At 49.9% G+C, this 21,737-nt stretch overlaps 1 protein-coding gene across 6 annotated transcripts in view; it reads right to left on the bottom strand.

Moving 5' to 3' along the window:
• The window catches only part of ASAP2 (ArfGAP with SH3 domain, ankyrin repeat and PH domain 2), a 156,522-nt gene that overhangs the window by 73,006 nt on the left and 61,779 nt on the right, over nt 1-21,737 (bottom strand). For all 6 annotated transcript variants that reach the window (XR_003795003.1, XM_029232706.1, XM_029232703.1 and 3 more), the window contains exon 3: nt 11,002-11,147. Coding sequence is in view for 5 of the 6 variants with exons in the window: in XM_029232706.1 (XP_029088539.1) it covers nt 11,002-11,147 (146 nt within the window). In the remaining variant the exon portion in view is untranslated. The remainder of the gene's footprint in view (nt 1-11,001; nt 11,148-21,737) is intronic.

Consider the following 21,737-nt stretch of genomic DNA (forward strand, 5'->3'; position numbering starts at 1 on the left):
GCTGAACGAACCATCTCCATTCTGGCCGTGAGAGATGAAAACCACAGCCAGCTCACACGTTGTGCTCATTAGCTGCAGCCTCGATTTACGAGCAATAAAACTGTTATGATCGCTGGGAAGAATTAAATTACCCCTGGGTCACCCAACTAGACTATTTCCCTTAGCACCAAGCAAGCACTGGGCTTTCTCTTATCCTCTGACTTGCTTTTCACAAGTATATGAAGTAAAATGGCTTTTCGAAGCCCCAAGCATGATCTGAATACAAATTATTACTCTTAATTGCTGCTAGTAAGTATGGATCTAATACCAATGGCACACAGTCTGTAGTCACAGCCCTCCCTGCTGTCTTCCCTTTTCCTGGGTTCACCTGGATATGTCTGACAAGACGAGTTGACAAGTAGTCCAATGTGTGTAATCTCAGAAGGAGAATGATTCACTCGTGGGGAGACAGGCAGACAGGGCTATCAGAGATCGCGAGCAGCCTGCGTAATGTCATAGATGATTAGCAAACAAAGACAGACCAGGAGATGGGGCAGGGGTGGGGGAATATAGCCAGGCAATAGCCATCTTTCCACATGGGTCTTCCTAATTATTATTATATTTTTTGCGGGGGAGAGGGGGTCTTAAAACTCCTTGACCCGCGAGCTTTGCCACTGCCATACACTCTAAAAATCTTTCCCCCCTTCCCCGTGACGCTCCCGCTGCCCACAGGGTCAGTGTCTCGGCGGCTCCTTCGGCTCTGTCACCGGTTACCAGCAGCTGCCGATCCAGCCAAAGCTCCACCCCTGGTTCCAGCCTGACCCCTGGGAACCCCAGCGCTGCCTTCTCCTTGGCTGGGAATCTGTCGAGAAGCCTGAACCTAGACAGGATTTTTGTATCATAGTGCTCTATTTTTAAGGAGCAGCAAAGAGAAGATAGACTCGAAACAGAAAAGCTGCTGGGCAGAATCTTCCCAGCTCCAGGCTCATGAGTCTAGAAAAGACCAGGTCTTCCCAGGGCTCTCCTCAAAAGCCCTTAATAGTGTCCAACCCTCTTTGGGGATAGTCAGCTTTTCCTAAAAGACCATATATAAAACATGGCCAAAGAGCCTTACCTGAAATGTACCTGTGTCATTAAGTTTATTTTAATATGCCTAATTTATGAGAAACCAGAGACAGAACACTGGGATCTGCAGGGTTTTTTTCTTTTTAACTTGGGCAAATGCTGCTCAATCACAGAGTTAGAGGTAAAATCAAGACCTCAAAGAAGGGCAAACACCTGTTCATGCGGGCATAGGCACTGGCAGCACCTCTGTGCCAGGGGGTGGAGAGTTGCAAAAAGACCTCAGACCTCACTGCTTCAATTAAGGGCATTCTTAGCGGAGGCTTCGGCATTAGCCAAGGATATGTACCTGGGAAACGGCCAGCACCTGCGGAAGCTTCAAGTCTTCTCCAGGAGCTGGAGCCTGAGACCCAGGATTGTGCGTGCGGGTGGCACTGCCGGGGGTGTTATAGTAGCAGGGAAGGCTTTACGCCTGTGCAGTCCAGTATGACAGACACTAGATACATGTGCCCATTCAGATGTAAATGGATTACAATGAAACCAAGTTGGAAACTGAATTCCTCAGTTGCGCTAGCGTATTTCAGGTGCTCGAGAGCCACGTGTGCTGAGCAGCTTCGCATACTGGATACAGCAGATGCAGACCATTTCCATCAAAGCAAAAAGTTCTGGTGGGGCTTCCCTGGTGGCGCGGTGGTTGAGAGTCTGCCTGCCGATGCAGGGGACACGGGTTCGTGCACCGGTCCGGGAGGATCCCACATGCCGCGGAGCGGCTGGGCCCGTGAGCCGTGGCCGCTGAGCCTGCGCGTCCGGAGCCTGTGCTCCACAACGGGAGAGGCCACAACAGTGAGAGGCCCGCGTACCGCAAAAAAAAAAAAAAAAAAAGTTCTGGTGGACAGCAATGCTTCAGACGAGTAGCCTAAAAAAATTCTTAAGCATCTCTGAAGGTGTAACTGATGTACAATAACCTGCGCATATTCAAAGTGCACAATTTGATAAGTCATAGTACATACATACACCCACAAAACCATCGCCCAAATCCACACAGTGAAATGTACCCATCACCCCCAGAAGCTTCTTTGCACCCTTTTGCAATTCCCACCTCCCAGCTGCTCACTCCCCAATCTCCGGTCCCCAGGCAACCGCTGATCTGCATCTGTCACCACAGAATAATCTACATTTTCTAGGACTTTCTATACATGGAATCCTACAGCACGCACTGCTCTTTATCGGCTTCTTTCACACTCGCTTTGAGATCCATCCGTGCTGTTGCATCAACGGCTCATTCCCGTTTCTTGCTGAACAGTTGTCCATCACCTGGCTTATCCAGACAACTGCTGACAGGTTTTTGAGTTCTTTCCAGTTTGGGGGCTACTACAAATCTTACATATAAGGCTGCTCTGATTACTCGTGGGATGGGACTCTCCAACGGTGACCAGGAAGGCCTCTTCAGAAGGTGACGTGGAGCAGAGTATGAAGGAAGCAAGGCAGCTAGCCCCGTGAAAGCCTGGTGGAAGAGCATTCCCGGCAGAGGGAATTCCTAACACAAAGGCCCCGAGGCAGGCACCTGGCAGGGTCAAAGCACAGTTTTCTATGTTCTTCCTGAAGGCTGCTTATCTGAAAGAATGAACATCCAGACAGAAAATCTTTTGGAGAAGCAGAAGGTCCTAGGTGAAGCGGCCTGAATAAATCACTAAATGGCACAGGGCCACTTAATCGCATGTAAGGCTCACAAGTGCTTTGAGAAGTCGGTGTTACCCCCATTTTACAGAAATGGAAACAGAGGGAGAGTTAAACTACCCACTTTGCCCCCAGATCCCACAACTAAGCAGCAGCTGAGCTGAGAATGAGGCCAGAGCCCTTCCCATCATTTCACTGCCATAGGCAACCGGCCTCCAGAGCGGTCAGTGCTACTCACACCTGACCCACGGCTGGAGCGGGGCAGGCTGTGAGACCGGAGGCGCCATCTACATCAGGACGTACAGGGAAACACTTTACAAAGGAAAACCATCTAGGTCACTTTCATTTTTAGTGAGTTCTCCCCGGGGGCCGGCGACAACACCGCCCAAGGCCTACGGCGTGCGCGCACACACACGCGGTCTTGCTCTCACACGGGGCCCTCGTGAACACGTGCTCCCAGGCCTGGTTCTTTGGCACCAGGGCCACTCTGATGGTTTGTTTAATCAAAGGAGACGGGGGAGCCCATGCAGATCTTGAGTGTTTAACACAAACTGAAAGATCAAAACTGGGCAGCTGCCAAAAACACTGGCAACTTTCACACCACAAGAAAGAGGGGAAACAGCTGGCCTGGTTTCTGCCTTTAACGCTGCGTCTCTGGCAGTCACACAGCTTTGATCTCTCAGGTTCTAAGTGGAGAGAAAACAGTGACCCTCTTCCACTGGAGAACGGACGATGAAACCACACACCGCAGCCTACCTGCAACGGTCTGGAAAACCCGCGTTTTCCGGGGGCCGGCACAGAAGGGCCCAGGATTCATCAATCCACAGCTTCTTCTAAAACCCACATGATGTTAAAATGCTTAGTTAAGCCACCCACCGAAAACGAAAGCAGCTTTTCGAATCTCCGAGAATTCGAGGTTGGATACTTGCGTCCTCAGCTAGGCCCTGGAGCCCTGGCCTCAGGCTCCCCAGGGGAGGAGTCAGAAGCGGTTGCTGGTTCCAGACCAACGAGGTCAGTGTCACCAGGGAACTGATTAGAAATGCGAATGGATCAGGAACTCTGGGAAACGGCTCCCAACAGGGAGGGTTCTAGGAACCCTCCCGGCACGCGAAGCTGGGAATCACCTTTAAGTAGGTGTGGGTGTGGCCTTTTAACAAGGTCCAGGTCCTGCTGGGGCTCCCGGTCCACAGACGGCACCGTGAGGACCTCTGCTCTAGGGCAACGCTTCTTAGACTTTAATGGGCTGACTCGTGCCCTGGGGAAATGGAGATTCTGCTTCAGCAGGCCTAGGGGACAAGGGCCCGGGAGCCTGCATTTCTACGAGGGCCCAGATGACTCCACCTGAGGGCAAGACTAGGACCCTAGGGAGGCAAATGAAACAAACTACGTCCAAGTGCTCTGTAAACCAGACTCGGGACTATACAGGTATTGATGTCGTTTGTCAAGTTTTAGATTTTAAGGAATGACTAACAAACAGTGGAAATTCCCAAAGGGAAATGCACCCAGAGAGGCTGGACCTGGAATTTATCTCCAGGTCCCAGGGAGGCAGGGGCCTGAGTCCTGGCTGAGCCAATGACCAATGACCAACAGGAGGAGACCCAGGACGCCCAGCCCCCCAGCTCCCAGCACCCTCTCTTCGGGGCCATCAACTCCTCCAGGCCCCAGCCCCTTCCCCCGGGGCCTAGAAGTAGGCGCCAGTGTCTCCCATCACAGAAACCTTCCCTTGCGACTTCCATCAGCAGCCTGCCCCTGGAGCAGCAACTCCCGCCGCGCGTCTCTCCTTCTGCTACTGTACTGTCCCCTGCCTGCACGGCAGAGTCACTGTGGCGTCCCGGCACCGAGGCCAACGGCACTCATCAACCGCCCCCCCCCTCCTGCTCCTCTGCCTTCCGGGTGCGGCGGACCCTCCGCCTTCACTCACACCCCCTACTCCAGCCTGTCCACACAGCATCCCTTGGGTTTGGCAAAAGATTTTAAAGTTTGAGGTGCCCTACATCGTGGCAGTTGTTCTTTTAAGAGCCAGCAAGTAAGAGAATACACGGTGACAGAAGAAAACAAACACAAACCCTGGTTTGAATTTGCTAATGCTTTCAAATGATTATCCTATAACAGCACGTCCTCCACGCACTTGACAAGCTGTTAAAGGCAAGTGCGAGGAATGTGCTCGCAAACTTTGCCAGGGGCTTAGATGCAGACGGACCCTGTGGTGGCCCCCAGGCCCCCAACCCACCCCCACCCACCCAGGACCCAAGCACCCGAGGCCGCGGGAGAGTCACCGCCCCACCTTCCGGGGCCGCGCCCTCGGGGCTCCGTGGCGTTTGTCCGGGGGCCTTCCCAGCACACACAGCATCCTAATAAAAGTGGCCCAGACGGGAGGGAGCGACGAGCGCTTACTGCCCTGCTGCCCAGAGAGCCGGGCCACCCTCAGCGGGCGATCAGTCACTCTTCTCAGCTGAGCTCTCCTCCTGGGCCCAAGGCCTTGTTCCCACCCTGTCCTCTCCCCCATGGCTTTTCCCACCCTGTCCTCTCCCCCATGGCTTTTCCCACTTTCTCTGACCTCAGGGAGCCAGTGTACCACAGCGGTTACAATGAGGTGGCACTGCCTTTCCAAAAAAAAATAGTATCAAAGTACAATTTACACACAGCCGTGGCTGTGCTACAACCAAACACAGGGCTCTGACAGTAGCCTTACTGCTTTTGTCGTTTTGGTCAAACTAAGGACATGCTTTCATTTTGGTCGAGGATCTCTGAGTGTAGGAAGCAGCTTGCAGTGTTGAAGCCTTGTGAGTCTCAGAGCATTTCCAGCCATGCATTAGGCCAGATTAAACAACTGGTGGCAGATTTCTAGGCGTCCAAAGTAATTGTCAGTAGGTCCATCCAGGAACTCTGTTCCCCTAGAGAAGGCCCAGTCCTCAAGCGCTCCTCACTCAAAGCTTACAGACTCCTGCTCTGCGTACAAGCCTAACAAGCTGGTCATCGCGTCCTCCAGCTCACAGCGCTGTGGAACAAGGCACCAAGAGCGGTAGAAGCCAGCAATTAGCAGGGAGAAGGGTGTCAAAATATTAAAAAGTAAATGTTGAAAATGGGAAAGCTGACGGTCTGGCACCAACGTAGGGGCAGGTACTCCCACACCGCAGGTACCAGGCACCAAGGGTTTCTCTAGATTTCAGCGCTGCCCCTTAATTTATGCCCCAAACAACGGTAAGCCTTCCTCCCCAGAAGATAAAATATGACCAGTGCCCATGTTGAATAAGAAAGAATGTAAGACATTTTTAAACAGAAACAGACTCACAGACATAGAAAGCAAACTTACAGAGGGGAGAGTGACAGGGGGTAGGGGTCGGGGAACAGATTAGGAGTTGGGGGTTAACAGATACACAGTGCTATACATAAGATAAACAAGGACCTACTGTACAGCACAGGGAACTCTACGGAAAAGAATCTGAAAAAGAATAGATATATGTATAACCGAATCACTTTGCTATAACTGAAGCTAACACAGCATTGTTAAGTTAACTCTACTTCAATTAAAAAATGCTTTAAAAGAAAGAATGTAATACGTTTTAAAATATAGGACATTTTCAATAGAAGAAGTGGAAAGAGAAGAAAGTTTACAGGAGCACTGAGGGTGAGGACCTCTGCTACAGAGAGCTCTACGCTAAGCAACGCGATGAGCTTTATTAACGTGGGGAATCAGCTCCTGTCGACCGACCAGACGGTGCTGGGAAGAGAGCGCCACCATATTACTAACCAGCAGGTGGGCAGGCCTCCCCGCCAGGCCCTGCGCACATCATAGGGACAAAGCCACACTCTCCTCAACAACCTGACTAGCTCTTCACTCTTTGGCTATAATGTCTTCTAACTCCAATCACTTGTGTAAAGGAAAAACAAACAAACGAAAAAAAACATGACTTCTGTGCACGCTGGTCAGTGGGACTTTCAGGTTCTTCTTTCTGGGTGAGTGAAGTGAAATTCCTCAACCCCAGGGCCACTCTCGGCTCTCGCCCTGGAACTCCGTCCTGGGCTGAGCCTCCGCCGGCCCCTGCCCTCACCTGGAGCAGGTTCTATGGACCAAGAGTACATATCTCACAAGCGATTCTCTGAAACCAGAGACGGAGATGACATACCTGTAAATGACCTTTCAGGAATGTGCTTTCATGCAACCGTTCATTCAAAGGCCACTTCTGAACACAGAAGTGGCCCTGGAAAATCTTTCCAGGATTCTCACAACCATCTGGTAAGAGGAAAAGAACCGAGGAGACTGGCCTGACTTTATAACCAGCCTAATTTCACACATGTTACATTTCTGGAGCTGCCTTGTTTTTCCCTTTATCCTGCATTACTGCAGAGGAATTCACAGACTCTCTGAAGGTGAGAATCTCACCCTTTAGTAACAAAATCTCACTTTATATTAAGCTGGCCTTTCTTTGCAGACGGTCCAACTGCTTTATAAACAATCTTTCATGCTGAAGAGCAGGTAGGTGGTAATTATTATTCTTTCTAGGCAAGAGGTAGGATTGAGAGTCTTGGCCATGCAGAACTGAAATGTTTTTTGAATGCCTGAGGAAAAGCAAAAGCAAGGCTTTAAAAATAAGAGATAGGACAGATGTGACCAAAAATAGGAGTAAGAATGGTATACAAAATACCAAAAAAGGAGAATTCTCCTATCATCAACTCACTCTCGGCGACAGCTTCTTAGAAGCAGCCACTTGGCGTCCTTACAGCTGCAGACCTTCAACACCAGCCCTGGCCTGGAAAGCCCGGCCTGGTGAACATGAATTTGGGCACAGATAAGGTATTTGCTGGGAAACAGGGTCAAAAACCCTAACTCCATAAAGTACAAGCAGAAACTACAGTCATGCACATGGACTCAGAGCTACTGCCTTCCGGGCTTTAGTAAGCTACCCGACCATAACGACACTGAAATGTCACCTGTGGGGTGGTTTCTAATTCCCGCTTATCCCTGTCACCTTGATGCTGGCCGGTGAGGCGGGAATGGTTTTCTCACACTGTTTTAAGGTGAGGAGACTGAGGTGTCTGGCTGCTCGTGGCTGCAGCAGTTCGGCCCGCTGGGCATCTCTCTTTATGCTACACTTTACCCGGCATTGCCTTCCCTTCCGTTCTGCCCCCTTTTTCCCCCAAGGAGTTGACAAGGGGCCTTAAATCCTTTAAATACCACAGTGGAAAGAGCATGGGATTGGAGTTTTAAGACCCAGCTGTGACCCCTAACCTGTCCCTTGCCGGCCACGGGCCCCATCTGAGACGGAGGTAACGTGAGGGATCTCGTGCAGCTGACAGGAGGACTCAGTGAACGAGGAAGAACCAGTGCACAGTGCTGACAGCGCCGCGCGTGCTCAGGAAGTGACGGCCGTGGGGAAGTCACTCCCTGTAGGAAGGGGGAGGACAGCGAGGCCTGGAGGGGATTTCTGATGTGCCCAAAGTGGCAGAGCCATGGGGCAGTGGCCAATGTGACAATGTGCCCATCACAATGTCCAGGCCCTGCTCTGCTTTCAGTTTTGCGGAAAATCAAGAAATGAAGGGGCTGCTTTTGTCTAACTGTGCAGCTGCTCGTGTTCAAACTGAGGACAAGCCACTTCGAGTAGGATTCCACCACGTGGAGCGACGCAGGCGGGGCCCTTCCACACCTGGAGGCGCACGTCCAAAAGCTGGCAAGGACTCAGACCTGTCCCGAGAGAGATTAGCCCTTTAAACCACCGGGGCCTCAGTTACCTAATCTACAAAGTGGGGACAACGCTGATTCGCCTCATGGGATCGTTACAAGGGTTAAATAAGCTAAGGTGTGTAAAAGCAACTGGCTGTACTTCTTCCAAAACCAGGCGTGGCATTATCATCTCCATCTTACAGCTGAGAAAACCTGAGAGGAGATCAGCTGAATGAAGATACAAGAGCTGGCTGGGGAGGGGTGACCCTGGCCTCCCGTGCCTCTGTCTCCAGGCTGCCTGCTCAGTCGCCGTGCTAGGGCTTCCCTCTGCCATCTCCCTGGGACCCCTTTCACTGCTTTCTTTCTGGCTGGATCCTGTTCCCTGACTCACACGTCTTCCTCTTTCTTGGCTTCCCTCTTCATGCCGCTCAAGTACAATCTTTAGGAGTTTCACAGGAATGATGCTTGGGAGCAAACCGTCTCGAGCCTTGGGAGTCTGAAACATCTCTAATTCGAATTTCACGCTCAGGTGGTGGGTCTCATTCCAGGTTAGAATTATGTTCCTCGGGATTTTAGTGGCAATGCTCCAGGCCTTCAAGTTTCCAGGGCCACTGCTGAGACACCGATGGCACTGTCATGCTTAATCCTCCGTGTGCTTTCTGAAAGCGGTTAAGATCTTTTGCAATTTCACAGGGGGGTGCCTTGGGGCAGGTCCTTTTCCCTTACTGTCCTGGGCTCTCCCATCTGGAGACGAAAATCCTTCAGTCTCAGGAACCATCTTTTGTTCTGTTGCATTCACGGCATCCTCCTCTGTTTCCTATTCTCTTTCTGAAAACGCCTGTCAGTTGGATACTGGACCTTGAGAATTAATCCCTGACTCGTCTTTCATCTATTTCCCACTCTTTTGTCTTTTTTGGTCCTTTTGATCTATTTTCTGAGAGATTTCTTTTACTCTAACCCTTCTCATCGGATTTCCAATTTTATATTTTCTTATATCGATTGTCTCTCCCCTTTTTTAACGACAAGCTTCATCCCATTCTCTCTTCTGATTTCTCTGAGGAATTAAGTATAATTTCTTTAAAGTTTTCTTCTGCTCTCTGCATTATCTCTGTTTTCCCCAAGTTCTTTCTTCTGTTTATTTTGGTCTCTTTCTTTCTGGAGGCCATTCATTCATATTTAAGAGAGAGGCACAAAGCAGCTGGCTGGCAGCTCAGGGGGCGAGGAAGGGGCTTACCCGCCGCCCCCCCCCCCCCCGCCCAGGGTCTGGGAGATGAGGCGGCAGGCTGATTTTACACTAGACGACCCCTGACACGTCAGCATCTATAGATCTTCCCCAGGACCATGCAGCTTCCCCAGTTTAAAAAAAAAAAAAAAGCTCCACTGTGACTCAGTGGTGAGGCCCTAACAAGCCGTGTGCCAGTGTCCGGGCAGTGGGGCTGGAAAGGGGCTGGGCTCCACTGTGTGCTCTGCATGCTGTCAGCCTGTTTGGGGCAGTGATAAATGGGTGACAAACCTGACAAAGGCACCAAGAGATTCCAAATTAACCCAAGTAAAAAACTTAAGCACAGCAACGGCTTTTTATATTTACCACTTCCAAATGAAACACTTTACAAGTGAAGACAGGGAGGGAGACCGAAAGCCTTCATGATCCGGTTCTTTCCCTTCCTCCTTATTAACTCATACATGTGTCCCTTGCTCCTGTCCTTCTACGAGCAGACTGACAGACCCGCCATCATCACCGCTTCAAGAATGATGAGCTATTTTTTCACTTGTTATAAGCTTGCTGACAGGAGAAATGAAAAAGACACTGTTGTTTGCGACCTACACAGAAAGCATTATTGAGTTCTTGAACTGGTCTGCTTGTCCACGACCTTTGGGAGAAGCTGGGGGAGAAAAACAGGAAAGACATGCCGGGACCATCCCGACGTACATTCCCCTTGTGGAAGAAACCGCTCAGCAGGGTCCCAAACCCCCTCTCTGCTCAATTCTTCAGAATTCTGCTCCCACAGTGAGGACGGCACAGCGCTGCCAAGTGCAAGGAAGAGTCCATTCACCCACGTTACCAAGCACCTACCGCAGGCAAGAAGTACTCAGTCCGTATCTCCACTCACTTAAAAAGTGAGACTTTTCTTAGGCTCTGCATGTGAGGGCATAAAAGGCCTTTAAATATTCACGGTAATTTCTGTGCTCTGATTATAGGTTACCTTGCTGTGTAAGACGGGTCTGAAACATATTTATGAAATATTGTTAAGTTTAAATACCTACTATAATTACCAGAAACAGACTATTCTACACAGTTTAGGAACTATCGAAAATTGAAGTCAGAGGCCCTTAAGAAGACGAATGCATTTATCCATTTTGTGCCTCAGCTGCACAGCTTTAAAATGCCGAGTTAAATTTGAAAGTCTTGTGAGAGTAAAAATCACAATTCTAAAATTTATTCCAAAGTGACCTCATGTGTACAGGAAATACAATTCTTTTCGGTACCACAGGAGCTATGAAACGTATTCCTCGTGTACCAAACAAACCTTAATTACTGTCTAGGGAGCTACCTTCCCAACTAGAGCAACTTCGGGCCCCTCCCATGCTGCCCGTTCGCTGCACACAATCATGACACTTACCAGGTTTTTGAAAAGCGCCGTCAACTCCTTTGTAAACACTGAGAACCTCAGGAACGCGCTTCCCAAGTCCGGGTCATCTCTGCACACGCAGTTGCCCCCGAACTTCTCCAGAGCCTGGGTGTACTGCTCTTCGTTTTCCACGTGCGCTGCAACAGCAACGGGAGAGGTGCTGTTAAGGCCTCAACCGCTCTAGCCCTGCCCCCCACCAGTTTCTTACTTGTGGATGAAATCGAACACATTTACAGCCTGAAAATCTGAGAAAAGCCAAGTCACACCGCGAACAGAAATAACTCTGCTGTCCTGACAACCACCCGTGGTGCCAGCGACAGATCCCAAAGAACAAGCGCAAGGACCAGGAGGGAGAGAGCCTCGCACGAGTGCCACAGCCTCCAGCTCATGGGGTGAGACCGCCGGGGACGCCCATGCTTCCCCATCTCCTAGGACTCCTCCGTAGCCCACACGCTGGTGGGAGACACAGAACAGACCCAGTCCTCTGCTGGAACCCAGCAGCTGACGTGACGCTCACCCAGCCGCATGCCCTAGCTTCTCCTTTCAACACCGGAAAAGCCACGGTCCTCGGAGCACAGGCCACAGGCCAGGGCGCCTCTGCCTGTGACACGTCCTCTGCCTGGGGGCCTTTCCGTGCCTCTGCCCCACGTCCCTGGCACCTTCCTGGACTCGCGCTCAGAGTGTTACATTCCAAATGTCCAACTGGTAAGCGTGGTTCCCAGCACACTGGAAGTGCTTCCAGAGTAGGGACTAAGTTTTATTCATCTTTGTGCTTGGAATATAAGTAAGACAAGACGCATGTCGTTTGATCAGAAAAAGCAAAAGCTGGTCATCCATCTGAAGGTATATTACCATCATTAGGTTTCAAAGCAGCACCTTAAAGAGTGAAAAACCCGGATTCTGGGTCTCCAGCTCTGTGGTTCCCAGGCCCTGTTGGACGTCGAAATCATACACGGATCTCTGTCAAACTGTAGAAGCTGGAGTCCCGTCTCTGAGTCAGAAGCTGGGGTGGGAAGGGGACACAGGTAATTCTGGTAAGCCAATGTAGCTGGACATGATTCCCTCACTTCTTGGTCAAGCATTTTTAAATGAATCCAGCCAGTCTGTAATAAAACAACTTCCTGGCATGGACATTTGATTTCTGCTCCCTCATCACTCCAATCAGAAATGTAACACAACGACTGTACAGGCACATCAGTGCGGGTGGGCGGGCGGGCGTGTCACCTTGCATGGGGGCTCCACTGGGCAGGGTCATACACCCACCTCAGGCTGCCCACGTCTTCAGAATTCTGCTCCCACAAGGAGGACGGCACAGATCTGCCAGGAGGCCACAGAAAGCCTTAGTGCTGCAGCTTCTTTGCCAAAGAACAGATCCTGAAAAGCCCCTGGCAGTGCCCCAAACAACTCCTCAGGGCAACAAAACCACCGTCGGCAGTGCCGGTGCCTGGGCCTGACAACCGGAGCACACAGGGGACATGTGCTTGCGGACGGCGGCCCTGGGGCTGAGCCGGATCCCAGGATCCATGGACCGTGTGTCCACCGACCCTACCAGGCAAGTGCTTTGCCCTCAACTTCCGGGGGCATTTGCGTGCCTTAGGGGATGCCCGTGTGGATCTAACAAACACAAGAGAACGTTAATTTCACCGTTTAGGCCCTTTTCCTTCTTTCTATTATTATTATCATCTTTTACATCCCAGAAAAGAGCCTGAGAGTTCTGGATACATTAAATGTATTTCTGAAACTATACTCAGCAAACGACTTGAGGCAGAAACACACACACACACACACACACACACACACACACACACACAGCGTGACGAAGGGGCGGCAGAGCAGGAGGAGCCCTCAGAAGGTCTGGGCTTCAAGCCTATGCCTCCCAGTAAACGTGGACGACCTGGTAACATACGCATTTACTCTTCTCTGGCGCTGTCTCAGCCACGTGAAGGACAAAGACCCCGCTGGGAGATACTCACAGGGTTAAGGTAAGATTCAAAGAACGTGGGTGAGGATAGGCAGTTCAACCACACCCAACACATACACACCCACCAGAACTGACAATAGTTAACAGCAGCACAGATGTCATCTATACTGAGCACAAATGGTTTCCATATGTTTTTTTCTAGACTTCACAACAACTTATATATGACATGCATTATTTCTCACAGTGCTGAAAGGAAACTGGGACTCAAGGAGATCAAATAAGCTGTCCTAGAAAACAGGGCCAGAAAGTGGCAGAGCTGTGGTACAAACCCAAGTCTGTCTGATCCCGAAGCCCATTTGTCCCCCACTCTACTACACTGATGTGTGTTTCCTTCTAAAAATAGCTTACCTTGCCAAAACCAAAAGTACCCAAGTTTTAGATTTTTAAAATTCCATTTCAGAGGCGGATCAGTTACACCTATTTTGCTCGACTTATAATTCTAGAACATGTGGTCAACAGTGAAGGGCAGTTCCTTTCAAACCACACGCTATTTTATAACTATTTCAAAATTGGTCGTCAAGATGTGGGCAATTCCAGTGTGGTTTTGGAAGGGTGTGGCAGCCATAAGCAGACATCTGGTGCTGATGTCACTCCCCTGGGGGAGAGAAACAGGAATGCGGAGGCTAAAGTCACCTCGGGAGCCAAGTACTGCCTTCAAAATGATCCTGGACCCTCACAGCTGCTCTAGGTGAGCACCCAGAGGGAGGAGGAAGAGAATCAGCTTCAGTGAAGGCCGTGAGGTGGCCTACAAGCCTTTCGTTCAATGAAACTTAATAAGACTATAAGGTGTCAAAGCATCATCCTTACTACCTGTTGAGTAAAGTGGGGTTCAGAGGGGTTTAATGATTTGCCCAGGATCAGCTGGAAGAAGGTGGGGAAGGGTCAGATCCATCCTGTGTTCACGCAGGCTGCCCCCAGCCTGTGACAACCTTGGAGAGAGGAACCTGCCTTCTCTCCACGGGCAGTCCAGCAAACCAGCACAGAGGAGAAACAGCCAGCGAGGCTTCCGGTTCTGGCACCAGGAAGGACAGATGCACTTCCTTTCATCCCTTCTTCTGGGCCTTTCAACTGACCACCTGGTATCGGTCACGTTTTTTTATAAAAATTCTTTCCCTTTTTTTTTTTTTTTTTTTTGCAGTACGCGGGCCTCTCACCGCCGTGGCCTCTCCCGTGGCGGAGCACAGGCTCCGGACGCACAGGCCCAGCGGCCATGGCTCACGGGCCCAGCCGCTCCGCGGCATGTAGGATCTTCCTGGACCGGGACACGAACCCATGTCCCCTGCATCGGCAGGCGGACTCTCAACCACTGCGCCACCAGGGAAGCCCCTCTTTCCCTTTTAAATCTGCAAAATAATGTGTTGATCCCAGCAACCCCAGTGGTGATCAATGAGTGTTCTGGATCATCGTCACCATCATTTCATGTATTTATGTTTAAATGATTTTGATCCACTGTGATCACTGTTTTCTGATGCTCAAACTGTCCCAGCTTAGGTCAGTGGGAACCTCTTTACACTGATCTAGCTGGAGTTTCTAAGACAAATTTCTCTTCTTGCAAACAACTTTGAAACTTCTTGATAATGACCACAGCCCCGTGTCTCTCTGTGTCTCCCTGTAACAGCTTGCCTGGTGCCCACTGTCAGGACAGTAAACGCCCCATAACTACATAGTATCCGACTGGCCGCCTGCTCCATGTCACCCAAAGTCTGAGATGTTCCTACTAGAAAGTCCTTGAGTGTCTTTATTTTCCTTTAGCCAAAACTAAATTTAAAATAGGAACCTAAAATAAATGGCTAGGGAATAAACTTTCTGGAAAGAATCCAAACTGGCTCTATCATCTCTTATTTACAGAACTGTCAAAACTGTTCTTCTAAAAAGAGCTCCCTCTCCCACCTCCCCCTTATTCAACTGCATCTTTAACTCTGGTTCTTATTAATGAACCAGACCCAAGAATCTCTGATGTGGGAGGGGCTTGGGAAAATGAGAACCGGAGTTGCTGAGACCACAGCAGGTGAGACCCCTTTTCTCCCCAGTTCTAATCCCACAGCCTCCCATTTCCCACACCTCACTACACAAAGGTCAGACCTTCCACCAATCCATGCAAGGGGATGAGATGAAAGACTAACAGAAAAATCTGCTACGGAGCCAGCGAGTATGTGCACACATTGCATTTAGAGGTGAGGGTTGGGCCTTGTTGTGTGCCTTCTAGTTTACTTGATTATGTCATTTTTAAAAACTGATACGGGCTTCCCTGGTGGCGCAGTGGTTGAGAGTCCGCCTGCCGATGCAGGGGACGCGGGTTCGTGCCCCGGTCCGGGAAGATCCCACATGCCGCGGAGTGGCTGGGCCCGTGAGCCATGGCCGCTGAGCCTGCGCGTCCGGAGCCTGTGCTCCGCAACGGGAGAGGCCACAGCAGTGAGAGGCCCGTGTACCGCAAAAAACAAAAAAAAAAAACAAAAAAAAACCTGACACCAAGAAGAAGCCCAGTGCATATAGTTCAAGCAAAACTGTTGGACCCAAATGGGGAAAAGGCAGCCTTTTTACTCCTGCTCAACGGGCCACAGCACGGCGGGGGAGCCAGCCACCTGCCCAGCGCTGCCGAAGGACAAGAAGGGTCCCACGGCCAACTCACCTCTGCCAGCTTCAAGTCCACCTGAATGCCTGCTCCTCGCTGCCAGCCTGCAGCGGGCTGTGACGGTGTGCTGGGTGCACACGAGACGAGCGCGACCCATGTCTCAGGACAGATGTGCCAACCCGTGCACGATGGCCTGTGACGTGCTGGGGCTGAGGATTCAGAGACGCCAAGAAGGGGACGTTTGAGCTGGGGCTCCAAGGTCAGCTGGGAATTTCCAGACAGAGACGAGCAGGAGCAGGAAGGTATCAACCCCAGGGGAACAGCAAGGAGTCCTGTGTGTTCAGAGGCTGTGAATACTTTCTCAGTCTTCGAGCCTCCGCCTGCACCCAGCCCCCGACGCAAAGCCATCTCAGGGCAGCACCAGTCTCACTGTCCTACCCACCCGGGGCCACTCCTGGGTCTTTACAGTCCGAAGGAGCCTGAAAAGAAAGCCGGTCCAGAGACCCCTCTTTACAGACAAGGACGCCAAAGCTCAGAGCGGGTGCTGACTTGCTCAAGTTCACACAGCTAGTTGGCAGCAGTTCGAAAACTAGAACTCAGCTTTCCAGGCTCCCGGTCCGCGCAAGTCCTCCCAACCAGGCGAGGAAGCGTTTCTTCATTTGCTCGCCACATAGTCACTATTCTCGGCTCTAGGCTAACAGAAATGTGCTACAATCCTCCAGCCAAGCACACGCACTGGTAATCCGAAGTCCAAGTGCCCTAACCAGAGACAAATGGGGGTACATGTTGGAGGTGGAGGGGGAGGCAGCCTGACGGTGCTCGCCTTGACCAGGGCCCTCCAACCCTCCGCTCCTGGCCACGCAGGGGTCAGGCTGAGGCAAACTCATCCACAGACACTGCACACGCCAACCATCCACACAGACAGCTCTGCCAAGGGCGCAGTTTAGGAGAGACATATGTTCTCTGCAGTAGAGCTTTATAAAGACCCCCCCCAGATGAGGATTAATATTCAAATGTGAGCCACAATTGTAATGTCAGGATACTCTGCATGACTCAATGTCAAGGAGGCCAGGCCACTTCCTCTCAAGCTGTCAGCCCCGCACATCACCTGATCTAACTCTCGGCAAACAGCTCCTGGGAAAGCAACTTCCTGGAGTCAAAGATAATCCCCACTTCTTAACAGGATCTCTACCCTGTGAACACCTCATGGGAGAAAACCATTTTTAGCACCTTATTTCTAGACTCATCCCAGATAAAAATCTTTCCATTCACAATTTGGTAATCTGCATTAAAAGTTTTAAAAACATTTTTTGCCATCCCCTCCCACTTCTAGAAATCTATCCTAAAGAAATAATCAAGTGATCAGAGATGTATGTACAGAACAACTGATAAACTGAAAATGTATTAAGCTCCAACAAAATGGAAATGGTTAAAGAACAGTGTCTCTACAAAATGGAATATGATGTAAGCTTTTTTAAAATCATGATGTAGGAATATGGTCAGGATAGAATGCCAAGTAAAAAAAAGGCAGGACACAGAACTACATATTTCATCTCAATTTTGTAATAAAAGGTAAAATGTAGAGAAAGGCCGAAAGGAAAGGACATCAAAATGCTACGGTGGTGATAAAAGAGCAGGCGCTCGGCACCCGGAGGCTGGTGCAGGCCAGGTGCTTTCCGTGCATCGTTGTACCCTCCTTGAGGGGCATTTCGCAGAGGAGGGGACAGACTGTGGTGGCGGAGATACCTAGGCCGGGCGGAAGCTCCGAATGGCCAGGGTCACAGCCCGGGGGACCTCAGACCAAGAATGCAGCTCGACCCCTCCCATCTCACAGAGGGTGGCATCTGGCCGGGCTGTGACTTCATTCTAATGCTTTTCTGAATTTTTTAAATGTTCTAAACTAAGCTCATATTATCTTTATAATCAGAAAACAACAACACAAGGAATAAACAAAATAGAGAAACCTGAAATGTCAGCCCCAACGGCTCAGTTACCTTGGTTCTCCATGCCTACTCGAGGGTATCAGAATCTGTCTTTCTCCACCAGTTTCTCCTGCACAAGTTGACATGATAGAGACAGCCTTTGCGACCAAACCTGAGCACCTGCATCGTCTCTGGTAAGACACGAGCACCCACCACCAAGGGTCTGATGAGAACGCCCGCCCGATTTCACAAGCCCTCAGGGCCCCGCTCAAACCGGGAACGTGGAAAGATGGCCTTGCCCCTGGGGCTTCACCGTCGCCATTCCACCACTCTCTCCAACACTCTGTGCTCCCCCTACTTTCTTTCTTCCTTTTTTTTTTTTTTTAAATAAATTATTTATTTTTGGCTGCGCTGGGTCTTCGTTGCTGTGCGCGAGGGCTTTCTCTAGTTGCGGCGAGCGGGGGCTACTTTTCGTCGCGGTGCGCAGACTTCTCATTGCAGTGGCTTCTCTTGTTGCAGAGCACGGGCTCTAGGCATGCGGGCTTCAGCAGTTGTAGCTCGTGGGCTCCATAGCTGTGGCTCACGGGCTCTAGAGCTCAGGCTCAGTAGTTGCGGCACATGGGCTTAGTCGCTCCGCGGCCTGTGGGATCTTCCCAGACCAGGGCTCGAACCCGTGTCCCCTGTGTTGGCAGGCGGATTCTTAACCGCTGCGCCACCAGGGAAGTCCCCCTGCGACTTTCAAAGCTTCATGCAAAACTCATATCCATCAAGACTTTCCTGGGGCGTCCCCTCTGACCTTATGGAGACCTCATGATTGTTAACACAGGATATACCTGGACTGGTGATGTCTGGCACAGGCAGCCAGCAATGGAGTTAAGAAGGTCAAGGTGTGGGCTGACTATTAAAATGTGTAAACTGTTGTCTGTCATCACCTGATATCCTTTGATCCTGCCCTATATGAAGGACAACAAAATGACACTTGGAGTCTGTGTGAATAACTGAACACAACCCCAGTTACTTCTCGATAAAACTCCTGCAGCAGCACACCTCGGGGGACAGGGAGCGGTAAGGAATCAAGACTGACCTACTGGATGATGTACTGTTTACGCTGGTTCTTTCTGTCCCTCTTTAGCTATGTTGTAGGCTCAGATGACAGAAACCTATCAACGTTCAACGTTATTGATCCATCCTGTATTTCCTGAATACCCCATCAGTCGAGAACTTCCCTGGATGCCAGCATAGAATCCAATCGTGGTGAAAGCCTACTGCGCCGCAAGCACTAACGAACGCAAAGATTCAGGACATGGAGCCCCTGCATCCAAGGAACAGCTTCCAGTGAGAGACACGCACACACCAATCAATTTGGCGCAAAGACAGGTTGTAACGAGGATGATCCTGGAGGAATTCGGGGTGCCTGGTACGGCCAGAGCACGGGGAGAGTCCACAGATGACGTGGCTGGAGAGGCAGGAGGGGGCCAGGGGAAGGACTTCATCCCAGGCACCCCCAAAAGGTTGCAAACTGACAGGATAAGACTTGCATTTAAGAAAAGTGAAATTGGAGGGGACAAAGATGAACCAGGCTTGGTACCAGCCAACACACAATTTAGCAAGACAAAGATAAACATGCAATAACAATCCACGTGGTATATATTACAGGAGGGGGAAAAGAGGACATTTTCTGGGGCCTGCTGACAGGAAAGGCTTCTCAGAGGAGAAGCTTACAGGAATTTTCCTTCAGAATCCAATAGAGGATGAGATTAAAACTGGGCTGCCAGCTGCTTGCCTCACCCAACTCGCTTTATCCTAGGAGCTCCTTCAAGTCAGAGGAGACAGGGGCTCCTGCTAATGAACTGGCAGGGCCCCCCGTGAGCCGGGAGCCCCCAGAGGCTGGGCAGGCACAACAGGGAGGTGAGTCAACATCTGCTGGATGTGGACCACCAGCGATTAGAAACTTTACGTCGATCACACTGACGCCCTTTGCTGGCAAAGCCATCTGATGAGCTACGTTACAGGACGTGCGTGTGGCCACTGCATGGTGGGCTCAGCCTTCTCCCCTCTGTTTTTACCTCACTGTACCCGAGGGATACAATTCCCATCACTTACAGCAGACGGCCCCAGCCCACCTCCACGGAGAGCACAGCAGACCAGGAGAGAAGTGGCTCCTGTGGCCTCAGGGACAAGTAGCCCCCTGAAAATCAGTGGTCTCAAAGCCCATGTAACAACAGCCATTCACGGAGGGGGGGCTCCACCCATTTACAGAGTCTCCTTCATCGTCACCACAACTCCGCAGGATTTTACAGATGAGGAAACACGTTCAAACATATTTGCTAAATAACGTAGTCAGTGTTTTATGGTAAGTAAGGCAAATAGCCAACTCTGTGATGGTATCCCCATCCACAAACCATGGGGGTTTGGCTACATGAGTGGTTCTTTAATCTTCTCATTATCACAGACAACAATAAAAATGAGAAGAACACTGTGGATTATCTTTTTAGGAAAAGGTATCCTTGCATAATTTTTTGTACAGTTTTTGGGATACAAGGACCCTTTAGGCCTGTCCATAGACCCAACACACCAGGTAAAAAGCCCTAGCCTAGATGAGCATAAATCCCCTACCAAAAAATATGATGACCATGTTAATCAAATTTAATTAAGTATGATCATATTTGATTATGTATGAACCACGTATAATTCAAGTTAATACTTGGGACATTAAGTCACAGATCTCAGCATTCCTTCGGATGAGCTATCCTCCCATGATTAATATGTTGATCACAGCTGCCGGGATTCCACAAATCAGCCTTCTAAGTTCCAATCATTATCCTTAGCCATCAGAGAAGAGACGACGAGAATCTCAGAGCCTCATCACCGGAAGGCGTCTCAAGGTCTCCGAGTGCACGTCCCCACCTCCCCCTGCAACTTCCCTAGAGACAGAGGGCCACCAACCAGCCCTCTGCCGGGACCCTTCCCACACCCAGCTCACCGCTGGGGCTGCTCCCCCAGCTAACTTCCCCCTCAGATATGAGTCAAAACCTACTCTCATGAAACTACCCAGGAGAGAGGAACAGATAACATGTCTCACTTCCTCATGCCAGAGGAAAGCCTTCAGATGTGCCTTCTCCCACTCTCCCCAAGCAAAGACATGCTAGGTCCTTCCAACACCCCTCCTACCACAAGGTTTCCAGCTCTAACATGAGTTTCCTCCTAAAATGTTGCTCTTACAACACAATAGTGGGACAACTAACTACCTTTTTTAGCAGCACTACATACTTCCCTAAGGTCACCTGTGCTCACCTTTGGCACACCTGTCATGTACTGGCTCCCACTGAACTTGTGACCAAGCAAAACCACCTGGAGGTTCTTCATCAGCCATATGACACCTAAGATGCTCCTATGGCGTCACTGCTCGGTGTTTCTCCCCTGTGCACCCTCGCTCACATCCAGGCAGTGTGGTGCCGTGGTCACAAGTAGAGACTGGGAAACACATCTGGTTTTGAATCTCAGCTCCTCTAACTGCCAGCTAGACAGCCCTGGGTCAATCACTCCTCTGTGCCTCACTGACCTCATCTGTAAATGGAGTTACTGATAGTACCTAACTCACAGAGCTGGTGTGAGGATTAAACTTATGTATTTATTTATTAGCACAGTGCTTGGCCTACAATCAATACTTTATATGAGTGTCAGATTTTTATTATTGTTATGTTTCCACTCAAATTTATGAAAGTACATCAATACAGATGTACTTTCCTTGCTTTATCATCATTTGTTACAATCTATTCTTTTTTTTATCACAGATATGGTATCTGTGTATACACATCCTTTGTATCCTCAGTTTTACTGTCTGAAGACTTCATCATAAGAATTTTTCTTCATGTTGCTACATAACCATAATTCTATCAAGTAGCTATATTCTAATTTAGTTATAGGAGGCTTTCAGTTTTTCACTTTGATAAGCAACGCAACAACGCAATGAGCATCCCCAATAAAGATTTTATTTTTCTTGATGTGCACGGCCAAACTGCTTTCTAAAAACTCCATGCGCCAGCTTTCAAGGCCACAACAAAGTAGCAGAATACCAGTTTCACTTTATTCTTGACAAACACTGAGGATTATAATTTAGTTATTCTCTTATGTAACAGGTGGGAAGTCATGCCAGATATAGTACCTTCTTAACGCACAATGAAATTTCACTTCCTAAACAATTACATATATTTCTTCTGAACTGCTCTATCCTAATTATGATATGGTAATA

This window comes from Monodon monoceros, unplaced genomic scaffold, assembly GCF_005190385.1.
Source record: "Monodon monoceros isolate NGI ecotype Baffin Bay Population unplaced genomic scaffold, NGI_Narwhal_1 Super_Scaffold_19, whole genome shotgun sequence".
Classification (NCBI taxonomy): Eukaryota; Metazoa; Chordata; class Mammalia; order Artiodactyla; family Monodontidae; genus Monodon; species Monodon monoceros.